We start from the raw sequence: 14500 nt of genomic DNA, 5'->3' as shown, positions 1-14500 counted from the left end.
CCCAGAAACTGATATCTTGGACCTCTCTTGAGTGGTGGACCCAAATGTAAAACAGCTTTTTGGTAAAATAACTATTAGTTCTTGAATCCTGCATTCAATAGCATATTATGTACTCTGTAAAAGAAACCAGTCACAAAGTTTAGAAAGAAAAAGGAGTTCCACTAAAATGGATTATGGTTAGGGTAATATGGTTCAGAATCTTGTATTTTGCGCCTCCACCTTATACGTCTCTCTCTTCTGCACCCTTATCTTTCTATATAACCTGTACCATGAGGACTTCACCCACTGCACACTTTCCTGGCTTGTGCTGGAGATGAGAGATTGTACAGTTTGTCAGGACTGGCATGGGAGGGCCCAACTTTTGGATCAGTCACTTGTATCACCATAATGTGGGGGAATTAGTGCCATAAAACAAGAAAAGTTCTAGAATTGATCTCTGGACTGAACTTTAAAGTATATTTAAATTCAGTCTCTAAAATCTCACATAACATTTAAATGTAATTTCAAAGGTAATTTTAAATATTTTTAAAATAATAAAATAATACTTAGTAAGCCTGCCAGGAAGGTCTGTTTTGAGGCACTTTTTAATGGTGCTCTGCCCCACTCTCCCAAATGTGCTTGTGCATCGTCTCCCTGTCATATGGCCTTCCAATGGAGACTATAAGTGCACATTTCAACACACGTTACATGTTGCTCCTATCGGAAATCCTACCCTCAGAAATGCCACGCAGCTATCACTGGGGTACATGCAAACAAGAAGTGGCCGCAGGCAATAAGCAGTACAGAGGTTCAACAAAGGATGAAGACACAGTGCTTTAGCAAACTGAATATCTTCATCAGGTTTCCACCCACTCTAAAGCCTAGTACATATGGCCGAATGTTGGAAAACATCGCCCCATTAAATATAAAACGGTCGACATTCGGCCTGTGTGTATGGAAGCCGGTTTGACAGAAGCCGGACGTTTGGCCTGCTTCAGTTGGACGAGCAAGCTGGAAAACCAGTAGCCGACTGGCTCCCGATCAGCACTCTCAGCCTTCTGATTGACTGATAGAGGCTGAGAAGTTATTGGCTCCCGCTACTGTCAATCAAAGTCAGTTAGCCAATCAGGAGAGAGAGGGGGCGGGGGCAAACTGTGGCTCGGTGTCTAGATGGACACACAGAGCTGCGGTTCGGCTCAGGTGCCCCCATAGCAAGCTGTTTGCTGTGGGGGCACTCAACAGGAGGAAGGGGCCAGGAGCTGAGAAGAGGAAGATCTAGGCTGCTATGTACAAAACCACTGTACAGAGCAGGTAAGTATAACATGTTTGTTATTTTTAAAGAAAAAAAAAAGACTTTAGTATCACTTTAAGTTAGGATCTTTAATATCCTTATATGACCTGGGTTCTAGAAAGCACATATACATGTGTTTTCCAGGTAAGGGCCAGGCGTGCCCCATTCACCTAAGTCTTAAGCCATGTCTATGAACTCAGTGTTCCTGAAGAGAAATTCCTTTTATTCTCCACATGTGATTTATTTTAGATGTTGGTAGAAAACTTGGAAAACAAAGAAAGCTGCAGAAACGCTCCATAACAATGGGGCTTTCTATTATAAGACAAACGTTTGGTTGAGCAGATTCACATACAGACAACTAACACACAAAGCATAAAACAGAGACTGACTACGAAACCGCAAACATTCATAGCTGTGCATGTTCTTTAAGGACGTGGACAGGAGACATACTGTACAATTACAATGTTCCCTGTAAAAAATAGATTGTTGTCACAGTACAAGATCTTTTATTACCCAATTACACCGTGAAAGAGAATTTAGAAGATGTAATGTATTTACATTTCACATATTTATATTTTTTAAATTAAAGCAGTATTAAACCGAAACCAAAAATGAGAATATATTGCAGCTTACCAATCAGATTTGATGGCTGCATTGGTTTTCTTTTTTTTTAGGCTTATTTTCCTTCTGTTTTCCCCAGGTGATCTGCCCAGTAACACACTTCCTCTATTAGAGAGACCCTACTCTGGATGAAGGCGAACAGGGGACACAGCAGACACCATCATTGTCTCGTTGGGAAGGGAGGGGGAGTGTCAGATGGATTAGCAGATTTAGACACACTAACAAATTGAAGCCAAACTCCAGCTCACATTGCAGTTACACAAGCAGTTACAGCAACAGTTTTTGTTCTATTGAGATAAAGGCTTTGTGTGAATAAATAAAAGCTGATCATTGGCACCCATGTCAGTGGTAAATGGTTTGTCTCAACACTCTAAACTGATACATTTTCAGGAGAGCTTTTTCTGTTGAAAAACAACAAAGCTACTGGCCAGATCACAAGGGGAAAACAAAAGCAAGCCTAAAGAGAACTAATGCAGCCAGCCATCACATAACGGAATTTGTAAGCTGAAATATAATAAATGTTTGCTTTTGGTTTAAATACCACTTCAAGACTGTCAATGCCAGCCTGATGAGAGTGTTTCCCATGCTTGTTGAATTCCCAACACCCCATTTACCAACCTGCAGAGCTCTCCATTTTTCCGTCATATGTGAGGAATATTTCTGTTCACATACTCTTTACACCATTCTAACCCATAGAAGACAAATGCCTTATATCAGGGATATGCAATTAGTGGACCTCCAGCTGTTGCAAAACTACAAGTCTCATCATGCCTCTGCCTCTGGGTGTCATGCTTGTGGCTGTCAGAGTCTTGCTATGCCTCATGGGACTTGTAGTTCTGCAACAGCTGGAGGTCCGCTAATTGCATATCCCTGCCTTATATCTTCAATGTTTGCCCCATATTCTGCTGTAAACTTGTGCCCCACAATCCTCTACTGATGGAAACTTTAATGGGTCTTCTTATTTTTCGTGACCCATATTCAGCACCACACGCTGCATAGCCAAAAGGTCTGGCCATTTGAATAGTTTTTTTAAACTTTACGGAAAGCAGGGCGACCCCTTGCTGCCTCTTCATTTTACAGTAGCAGGTACGCTACTCCTTATATTACACAAGTCTCAAGTTCAAATAAAGCCACCTGTTGTGACATATTCTCCTGATTAATAAATATTTAAAATTACTCAGCATCTTTGAATTATCCCCTGCAGCATCCAGGCACAGCAGTGTTGAGTGGTCCTACTAAAAGCAGCTGATTTGCAAGTGCTGGACATTTAAAACTGTTGGATTTTCCCTTGCCGATGACTTGGCAATGGCAGCAAGAAAATTAAAAACTGTAAGTGAATTCCACAGAGTGTGAGCTTGCTCTACAGCAATCTGTGACCGCATCTACAACGGATTTGCTTTAAGACAGAATGTGTGCCATTAACTACTACCCCAACTTAGATGTATTAGAGTCATAGGTAATATGATGTCCATAGCATTGGGCTGGTTTTCCACTTTTTCTCCCAACAAAGCTGAACTCCAGGCAGACATAAAATGAACACTGTTTATTGCAGTTACACTATATACAAGGCATTCATACTTACAAACGGAGGGAGACAACAGGAAGTGAGAGAAAATCTACCCCTAGGAAGGGAAATTCACTCCTGTAAGAGTTATCATTGGAAAAAGGTGTCTTAACTAAAGCTTTATCACCAATCCTTGCTTCCACGACAACCCAAAATTTTCAAAATCCAATTGTCACAGGGAAAGAAAGTGAGGTGAAATTTTTAGGGCCAGACAGCGAACAGACAGACAGACAGCAAAACAAACCTTACAGGGGTGTTAACCCTTCCCTATGCTATCCAAAAAAACGTAAAAAAAAAAAATGTTTTTGCCTGGAGTTACACTTAAAAAATGTACAGTACCTGTTTCAACTTACATACAAATTCAACTTCAGAACAAACCAACAGAACCCATCTTCTTTGTAACTTGGAGACTGGCTGTATTTATAAAAAAATTTATATATATATATATATTTTTTAATGCCATCAACTGCAAGTATCTAGATCTGCATTGAAATTAGCCGGTTGTAACCCCCTGTACAGCAGAAGTCATAGTGATAGTATTCATACTCTGGGCCAATCAGGCTTTGCTGCATGCACATATGAACATATTGAAAGTGAAAACTGAAAAATGACCTCACCTGCCTGCTGCTCCTTCACTGTCTCCCCACACCAGTTGGCTCTACTTAAAGGAGAAGTAGAGCCAAAGCTTTTTTGCACTCCTGTGACCCGTCTTCAGCAGACAGCGAGCTGAAGTCTGCTGATGTCACAGAACCAGTCCAGGCTCCAGCAAGATCGCAACAATGAAGTCGGGATCCGCCCATGTGCCTAGACCGGCTCAGCCTCTTAGCGACCCGCTGAGACCCCAAAACGCCAACCCCCACCCCCCCCCCCCCCACAGCCAAGCGCTCCAGTGAGCACAGGGGGGCAGAGCAGAGAGCTGCTGACTGCTCAGGGAACCGAGTGATCAGTGGTGTTAGATTACTCGGTTCTCAGTGTTAGTGCCGGCGGAGGACCAATGCTGCATTTAGTAAAGTAAGCATTATTAAAAAAAGAAATGGATACGTAAGCATAATTTTAAAAAAATACTTTTACTTTTTTTTTTTAAATACCATACTTTTTAACTGCAGTAGAAAAAAAAAAGTCAGGTCGCCAACTTGACTGGTCTGACGGACAAAATGACAAATCCTCTGGTAGGTAAAACAGCTCTCAAATATCTATTTCAATTGTGTATGTGTCTGTTTGCCTAGTGTACAGCATTTTTTATTGAAACATTTGCACCAACACAAAACATTTTGTCAATGAAAGGATTAGAACACGCAGAACAAAGTTACTTATTTTAAGACTTTCTAAGAAGTAGAAGGTTAAACATGAACTTGCCCGTCATCTCTTACCTCAGCAGCCATGTTTGTTTGTTCAAATCCAACCATGTTGGCTTGTACCAGCTGTTGCAGAAGTTGTACTTGAGCCACACTTAGGAAGAAGTCCAAGCTTGTGGTAATATTCACTTCCAAGGAATGGCCACACACTAAAATATCCTGAGGTGAAAAGGTAGATCGCATGTCAATTCTGTTTACTCAAGCTCGAGGGACCAAACAAACCTCTGAAATATCCGTGTCTAACATATCTTAAATCAACTGCACCTGAAATGCTGACATGTGGGTGCCAAATTCTTCAAACAGAGATTATTTTCATTTGTAATCAATACGAATGTTCTGCTGCTGAGCAAAATCCGACATGTCAAAAATGCAGCCACTCACTCATATACCTCGGAGAACCTCTACAAGCACCGTGCAAAGCTGCAAGGTTAACAAAATATGTACACTGATGCAAGCGAGAGCACAAGAACACTAAAGCATTTTAAAAGTAGATTCTGGGGACACAGTCTGCTTGGTTTGAGGTAACTGTATGAGCACAGAATATGAAAACTATTTACCAAATTTACTAAAAATGGCCGGGTAAACCACAAATGTAAGAAATGGTATACAGCCACAGGGAATATCAAATACTGGAAGATATCTGCATGTTCTAGGTAGATGCCATGTTATAACCAGAAAAGAAAATAAAGCACTCATTTTTTTTCCTCAATTTTTTCCTCTCTTTTGTTTCCCTGATTTAATTACATCTTTCAAGAGGAATAAAAAAAATAACACTGGGGTGATTCTACAGCTACTGTTTTAACCACCTTTCTTCTTTTTATTGATCACAATACTTGCACACGGGGCCTAGTCTTCTATGGGACAAGTTGAGGTGGCACTCATGAAAGGAACTGTGGGGAAAGGGGTGGCATTAAGGCTGAAGTGCCAACATAGGCAACCAGGGATGGGATGGTCTGCATCTTCACCTTGCCAAGCTCCACCTCAACCACACAAAGGAAAAATCACTTTTTTCTTAATCTTATTATAGTCACTCTAGCAATGTTTGCAATTGATCAATTGATTTATGACCATTTGAGCCCAAGGACATCACTGAATTGTATGTACTTTTTTTTTTTTTTCACTAAACCCCCCCCCCCAAAACTCCTAAAGTTTAGAGCTTTGGTTATGCAGGAAAAACAATTAGGGGACCTTGGTTGGGGTGTTACCCATATAGCAGGCAACTGCATTACTTATAACTATTTGTCATAGCAAAAATAAATTGATAGTAAAATCGTGGTGATGTGCTAAACTCCTAAAATATATATCCAAAAAATGGTCACACATATGATGTTAGCTTAGGCCATGGTACAGTGGTATACACTGGTACCGGTAGGCTGCTCCAATCAGGTAAAACCACTCAGATTTACAAATGTATTAGAGCAGTGATTATGGGGAAGAGAACCAAAATCGGGGTTAGTGGAATTCTTGTTAAAGTGAGTCTGTATTTTGCCCATACACAAAAACAGGTTCTCTTTACTGCACTTTCCTTCTAAAGTCTTCCCTGCCACTTTGTCCCATCAGCTGTTTGTCTAGGAAACACGTGGTACTTCAGTCATTAATTACCTTGGTGCCCATTTTTGATCATTACGTATATATCTCAAAACTGTTGAGCCACTATATATGATCAACCTGTCTTTAAACCCACTCCTAATCTCTCATCAATGTAGTCAAAATACAACTAAACCTAAACGGAAACTACCACATATTTTTGCACAACTTTTAAGATTAACATTTTTGTTTGTTTGTTGGTACATATTAAATGTATTATACTTCTATAGAGATCTCCCACTTAGTAACAATCACAGTAAAGAAGAGTGCACAGGGGAGAGAAATGCTTAGATATCATCATCTCCCTGGTAGAGTGACTGGTAACCTGAGAAAAAGAGAGAGATTATTTTTAACACCTTTCCCACACATGGCCATGTGATATCACAGATTATGCCACACATATAAGGAGAAATATTAAAAAGCATCCTTGCACCAGTCGGGAGATTCCTTGTACAGCTTTGCAGTGGGAAGACTTATTATAGCAACTCTGTACCTGGTTGGCTGTGCTTTTCTGCAAGTCAGACATGGGCAAATTGCCTCCCCAGGGCCACATCCTGCCCTTTAGCTGTCCCCGTCCAGCCCTCAATGCCTCCACTATCAGCATGCCTCTCTGAGCCTGTCAGTTTGCTCACAAGAGGAAGCTGACAGGCTCGGAGCCATGCTGACAGATGTCCATGTGGAGAATTACAAAGACTGGAAGAAGAGAGCCTAAGGAGCTGATTGATACAGAGTCTGTTTATATGGGAGAGTGCTACCTAGGAGACGTCCCAATTCTCTCCTTCAAACTGCTACCCAGATAAGTTCTTCTATGTTAGCACCTGCATGCCACAAACCCTCTGAGCCTTAAACCCATTCTTCACACTAGGTCAGGATCTGCAGAAATTCCCGCTGTATGCTGTCCCTCACTGCTTTTACCAGCCTGCCCTACCCCAACATTGTGACCATCAGATGACAGTTATTCACTACCGCTTCTAATAATCATGAGTGTGCACATTATTTCCTGTGCAGTTGTACCTATTATTCCTTGTGTTAGATGTTTGTTTTCTATATGTTTATGTACTTACTGACCTTCCCAGTCCAGTGTTGTTCACCTAAGGCTGCTGGTTTAATTAAAATATGTTTTACTATACACTAAAGTTTGATATGGCCCTCCACAACAGTCCCAGTTTCTCATGTGGCCCCTTGGGAAAATTAATTGCCCACTCCTGCCTGCTTTAAGTGTTACTAAGGGCTTGTAAGGAAGGGGAGTTGTGCGGGGGAAGAGATACAGAAAGGAAACATATACAATATATATCTGTAAAAAAATTGCCTTTTCCCATGAACATTACCATTAATGCACTGATACTGTAAAAATAAGAACTATATAGACCAGGGATATGCAATTAGCAGACCTCCAGCTGTTGCAAAACTACAAGTCCCATCATGCCTCTGCCTCTGGGTGTCATGCTAGTGGCTGTCAGAGTCTTGCTATGCCTCATGGGACTTGTAGTCCTGCAACAGCTGGAGGTCCGCTAACTGCATCTCCCTGATATAGACCATTATAATTCTTACCTCAGGGTGCATGCTGTCATGTCCAGACACTTTACTGAAAATTATCGCTGGAGCAGCTGTAACTCTCACTGTGAAATCTGTTAATATTGGGCTCAGTATTGCTCGACGTTCCTGATGTCGCCTTATACTGATGGAGAAAAAAAGTAGGTATTATGAATAGAGTTTGTGAAATATATAACTAAATAATAAAGTACTTCTGCTTAGTGAAGAGAATTTATAGGTACTTCAGGTACATGACAGACCAGCCATAGGTTAATACTGCAAACTACGGAGAGCCCCCCGGTTCCGGGAGACAATTTCAATGAACAGAATAAGACCAGGAGTGAGTTCAAAGAAATGTCTGAGCTTTATTGGGCGGGTATACAGCTTATATTTGGTTCAACTTTACCAATCATAATAGGGGAGGAGGAGTGGCTAGTAGGAGGATATATTGAATATCATGAATAATTAAACAGTTCATCATTATATGGTTATACACGCCTATAACCTCTAAAAACATGGCTGCCACAAGGTTACCAGAGTGGAAATGGCATCTATTGATGACTAATAGATCATCTTTCCGTTACCTTCCTGTCCTAGATTCATGTACACTGAAAGAGGAAGGCGGTGCCCTCAAGTCATTTATTTTGTGCTTATTTGCACATGATGATGTTAAGCGTATTTATACAAGCACTGTATCTGTTTTCATGATTTATTCATGTATTCTTTATGCACTATCACCTTTATCTTCATAGTGCAACACGTTTGTATTTATATTAGTTAACTATATCTGTGTGGGTATATATAGTGAGTGAAGCTATCACCATTTGATCATTCATTTCTGACACATAGTGCAACCATTTTTCGTTTTCTAGCTCATTGTTACTGCTGCCATGTTCAAAAGAGCTGCTAGAAACCATTACCTTTAGACTGCATGTATAAGCGCAAGTTGTAATTGGTTCCTAGACCATGTTCTACCCATAGAACAGTTTATGCTAAAATGCTGCATATAAGTATATCCCCCCAGTTGCCCAACACTCATGTATAACCATTCCCTGTCTCCACCCCATTATTATTATATAGGATTTATATAGCACCAACAGTTTACGCAGCGCTTTACAACATAAAGGCAGTCAGTACAATTACACTGAGATTTAATACAGTAGGAATCAGAGGGCCCTATTCCATGTAAGAAAACACGTGCTTCTGCATGGCTCCATGCATAAGTACCTAGTGAATTTATACATAGTGCACGCCGAGGGGAGTCACTGACATGAACAGATACGATCACATAATATAACACCCAAATTCAAAATCTGAAATTATACACACTTATTTGTGTTTTTCTTTTTTTTCCCTCATGCTTGAGGTGATTGTAGCCGTATTAGTGCACTTGCGACAGAGACAATTGAGTACTGTCCATGATACTTTCTTTATTTGCACTAACATACAGTTTTCAGGACAAGCTTTCGGGGTATGTCCCCTTCTTCAAGGTCCCAGCAGTATTGATTCACAAAAAGCAAAAAGTATTACAGGCAATACTCCATTGTCTCTTTTTTCCCCTAACCCTTTTAGGCTCTAGAGGGTATATTATTTTAAAGCACACCAAACCGGGTAGTACAGCTAGTGAATTTTGCATATGCTTTGCACAAGCAATATAAAAGGTATATATATTATGGGTCAGTTTGGAGGATCACACGCTGCATGTGAGGTCTCAAAAGCTATCAGGCTGACCACCTCTGAACTGGAAGATATGCAGAGTATCAGGTTGCTGGAGTCTTAAGAATGTGTGTTTAAGGTTGCACAATTATTATACCACAATTATACAAATTACACTGGCAGAAGGCAGATATTAGATTGCAACTGTGACACAACTGTCAGAATTATGAGAACTGACTGAAAAAGAATAACATTGGAAAACAAAAAATACAGCTACAACACAATGGAGGGTATAGTTTGACGAGTTTCACACATGAGGCACTGACAGGCCAAAAAACTTTCCAAAATATTAGCTGCTATTAATAAATAATTGTCTAGTATCAACTTCCCAAAGGAAAGTTTGACCAAAGTTACAGTTCCTTCCTGAGCATGGTAAGCAGTGCTTACAGCCTTTCCTAACAATAATTGAGTGTACTTTTCTGTATTCTGAAAGACAAAGGCCACACACTGAGTTCAGGTACTCCCTCAGTCTATCTGTAACTAAGGTTTAAATTGGGTTTTACCATTGAACCTTGGCTAGAAATTTAGTTTTTCTGAGCTGGGAGGTTATGGATATTCCTCAAAAGGGATCCTTTAAGAATTCCTTTTGGTGTTCCTATTTTTTTTCTGCAATATGCTAGTTAATTTACTTCTGACAAACTGGGTAGTTCAAAATATTCTTTAAAGAGTCCCATCACATACTGGCTCTGTAAAAACTATAACTAAATAAACCCACCAAGTGCAGTAAATCTACAAAATTGTTGGTCTGAGAACCAAAATGACTGCCGTATGCTTTCAGGTACTTTTTCATTGCTTTGATTTGCTGTGGAGTTACTGAAGGTGTTAAAGTTGCATTCACATTGACTTGCACAGGGAAGACAAGCAGTGCAGATACAAATCAATCCCCATGTAGGCTATAGTAGCAGATCCTTTGCCAGCTACAATTCACCACAGAAAACCATTGGAGACATATATAAATGCTAAATAAACTCTGCTACAAAGTTGTTCATATGATAAGATATGTACACACCAACATAAATGTATGAACATACCAATGTATGTTTTGTACATACACTTTAAGAAATAGCTTTTTTTAATTCTGTTATCCAACCAATGACACCATTGCTTTTGCTTTAGCTGACTCCTCCTCCCACTGACCACCAATGGTACCCAGGGCATTTTTTATTTCACTGACCATTAGTATGTAAGGGAACAGTCTTCTTTCTACTGACCACCAACGTACAAGAGCGTTTTTATTCCCACTAACCATCCATGTATAAGGGCATCCTTGTTCTTACTGCCTACTAATGTACAATGGCATGCTTTTTCTCACTACCGATGTAGACGGGCATTACTCTTCTCTCACTGTAACCGACTATTATTGTAAAAGAGTTATTTTTTTCTCCTACTTACTACCAATGAAAAGTAGATGCTTACACTGGCCACCAATATAACAGAGAAATTGATAATTTTATTGGGGGGGGGGGGGTTGCTGTCCTTGTCACCACGCACCAATGTACATGGGCATGCTTATTCTCACTAACCACCAATGTACACAGGCATTACTCTTTTCTCACTGTAACCATTACTGGAGGGAGGGGCTGCCCACTGACCAATGTGAAAGGGTGGAAATAAGAGGGGAGCACTGGTTTTCAAACAACACCAGAAAGTAGAAAGTATAGACCAATGGCCACAGTTGGTACTCTGTGCGGGCTGGTCAAGTTCCTTCACCCAAAACTCGCTCATCCATGTCTTTATGGACCTTGCTTTGTGCACTAGTACGCAGTCATGTTGCAACAGGAAGGGGCAATCCCCAAACTGTTCCGACAAAGTTGGGAGCATGAAATTGTCTAAAATGTCTTAGTATGCTAATGTCTTAAGTGTTCCTATCACTGGAACTAAGGGGCCAAGCCCAACCTCTGAAAAACAACCCTACACCATAATCCCCCGTCAAAAAATTATTTCGACCAGTGCACAAAGCAAGGCCCATAAAGACATGGATGAGTGAGTTTGGGGTGGAGGAACTTGACTGTCCTGCACTCCAACCTGATAGAACACCTTTGGGATGAATCAGAGTGGAGACTGCGCGCCAGGCGTTCTTGTCCACATCAGTGCCTGACCTCACAAATGCACTTCTGGAAGAATGGTCAAACATTCTCATAGATACACTCCTGAACCTTGTGGACAGCCTTCCCAGAAGAGTTGAAGCTGTTATAGCTGCAAAGGGTGGGCCAACTCAATATTGAACCCTACGGACCAAGAATGAGATGCTATCAACGTTCATGTGCGTGTAAAGGCAGGCGTCCCAATACTTTCGGTAATATAGCGTATCTTTCCATATAGTTTTCCTTTAACTTGCACAAGTCATCCAGGACTGCAGACTGCATGAAGTCTAACAGAAGTGATAACAGCTATTACCCCAAATGTTACTTAATATTATGTTTAATCATCTTCATCCTATTCAATAGAAACTATTTTTCACCTCCCATTTACTTTTAGCTTAAAAAAAAGTCTTTAAATATTTTTTTTACAATTCTTTGCCTGCTTTTTTTAACCTAACAAATGTATAAAGTGATATGCAAGCATTTTTCAGCACCAACAAAGGAAAAAGAAATTGGCAAATACATTGAACTGTCTATTATATATTAATCACACAACTAATAAAATTGAAACAAAATTGCAGAAGCGTAGTTTCCGAACTGGAACCAGTACAAAGCTATTTGATTTCATCTGCATCTGAACTTATTTTTCCCAAGGTTTTAAAGTGACTGGAAAGAGGAGGTTTGAACAGTGTACTGTGCCAACTCTCATAAGACATCATGTTTCTGTCAAACTAAATTAGTTATATAGAATGAAAACATGACTGAATATTAAGAAAAAAAAAAAAAAATCAACGAATAAAAATTCCAAACCACAGATGGATGAGAAAGTATTAATGTCAGGTGGAAAGGATTTCATCATTGGCACTGACATACCATTATACCATTTGAAAAATCCTTCAAAGTGTCCTTATTGGGAAAGGATGGTCCTGATTTCTGAGCTGTCCCTAAAGAATTCCCTAAGCAAAAGTTGGTGTTGCTTGTCTAAAATTTTATAAACTTGGGCAGGACTCAGTGAGTAACAAAGTCAGTGAACCACTAACTTTAAATAATTTATAAAATATAATAATTACAAAAGCAGCCGTGTTTTATGTTAACAAAATGTACCTGTATATTTTTGTCTAAATACATTTTCCTTTACTTCCTTGCACCCACTTCCTTGCAAATGTTTTATTGGGTCACTGCCACACTTCCTCCACAGCTAAGAGCAGACATTGCAGCTTTTTATATAGCACAGAAATTGTTTGAATAGTTATAATGACGAGTGGTTTTCTGATTTGGAAATACATTCAAAAAAGGACATAAGGAAAACCTCAAGTTCTTTACAACAAAGAAAGGCATGAGGTTACAAAATGTTTGCCAAAATCCTTGAAATGTGCGGTATATACGTAGTTTACTTGAATAAGAGTTTTTTGTTCAACAAAAGTGGAGTTATATTTTAATTCTTCCTTGGAAACAATGCTACCATGCAAAAGCCATGAAGTCCATTCATTTAATCTCCACTATGAGATTTATACTGATCAGCCATAAGTTTATGACCACCGACCTAATTTTTAGTACGCCCGCCTTTTGATGCCAAAACAGCCCTGACCTATCGAGGCATGGACACCACTAGATCTCTAAAAGTTATGGTGTGGTATCTGGCACCATGCTGTCAATAGTAGCTCCTTTAAGTCTTGTAATTTGCGAGGTGGGGTCTCCATGGATTGGACTTTGTTTTTCAGTACATCCCACAGATGGTTGGGTTCAGATCTGGAGAATTTGGAGACCGCTCAAACTCGTGTTCCTCACACCATCCTTGGACCATTTTTGCGGTGTGGCAGGGCACATCATCCTGCTGAAAGAGGCCACTGCATTCAGAAAATATGGTTTCCATGAAGGAGTGTCTTTGGTCAGCAACAATGTGGTAGGTGCGTATATGTCAAGTAGCATCCACAAGTATGACAGGACCCAAGGCTTCTCAGAAGAACAAAGCATCACACTGCCTCGGCCGGATTGACTTCTTCCCATTGTGCATCCTGCCATCTCTTCCCTGGTCAAACGACCCACATGTATCTGGCTATCCACACTATGTAAAAGAAAATGTAATTTATCACACATATCCGGGCCACCTTCTTCTGTTGCTTCATGGTCCAGTTCTGATGCTCACATGCCTGTAGTTGGTGCTTTTGGCTGTGGACATGGGTCAGCATTGGTAACCTGACCTGTTCACAGCTATGCAGCCCCAAACACAACAAACTGCAAGACCCTATTTGTCTGCTTTGCAACATGTTTACTTGCTGCCTAATATATCCCAGGACTTTCAGATGCCATTGTAACAGGATAATTAATGTTATTCACTTACAGGAGAAGTATAGGCAAACGTTTTTTTTCATCTTGGATATACTAAAGGAGGGTTATAACCCGTCAGTGTTTTTCATCTTTACACACTTTCTGTCCCATAGCCAAAAACGGAAGCAAGCAAAAATCCCTGCAAGTTAGGGAAAGTCCTTAGAAGATTACCGCTCTATCACTTTTTCTGGGGACAACCCAAAATTTGGAATTTTCTTTTACTTTCACATTCAATGATAATGGCAAACAGGATAAATAGAGAGGGTGAATCTCCCTATAAGGGAGGCACAGACGGCATTAAAAACTGAAAGGTGTTCTAATCAATCTCCACTCTATCCAAAAAAAAGTTTTGCCTTTAGTTTTACTTTAACCTGTTAGTGGTCATTAAAAGAGAAGTATGGGTAACTTTTTTTTATATTCATACTTGCAGTGTCAGACCGATGTC

The 14500-nt window shown here is 40.1% G+C and overlaps 1 protein-coding gene across 1 annotated transcript in view; it reads right to left on the bottom strand.

The window, feature by feature from the left end:
- VPS13B (vacuolar protein sorting 13 homolog B) overlaps nt 1-14500 on the bottom strand; it is a 1301055-nt gene that overhangs the window by 415665 nt on the left and 870890 nt on the right. The window contains exons 22-23 of the mRNA XM_073632833.1: nt 7949-8075; nt 4826-4969 (exon numbers count right to left, since the gene is read on the bottom strand). Of these exons, the coding sequence (XP_073488934.1) occupies nt 4826-4969; nt 7949-8075 (271 nt within the window). The remainder of the gene's footprint in view (nt 1-4825; nt 4970-7948; nt 8076-14500) is intronic.

The sequence above is a fragment of the Aquarana catesbeiana genome, linkage group LG05, assembly GCF_042186555.1.
Source record: "Aquarana catesbeiana isolate 2022-GZ linkage group LG05, ASM4218655v1, whole genome shotgun sequence".
NCBI lineage: Eukaryota > Metazoa > Chordata > Amphibia > Anura > Ranidae > Aquarana > Aquarana catesbeiana.
The sequence above is the reverse complement of the archived record's forward strand: the minus strand, read 5'-3'. Positions and strand labels throughout refer to the sequence as shown.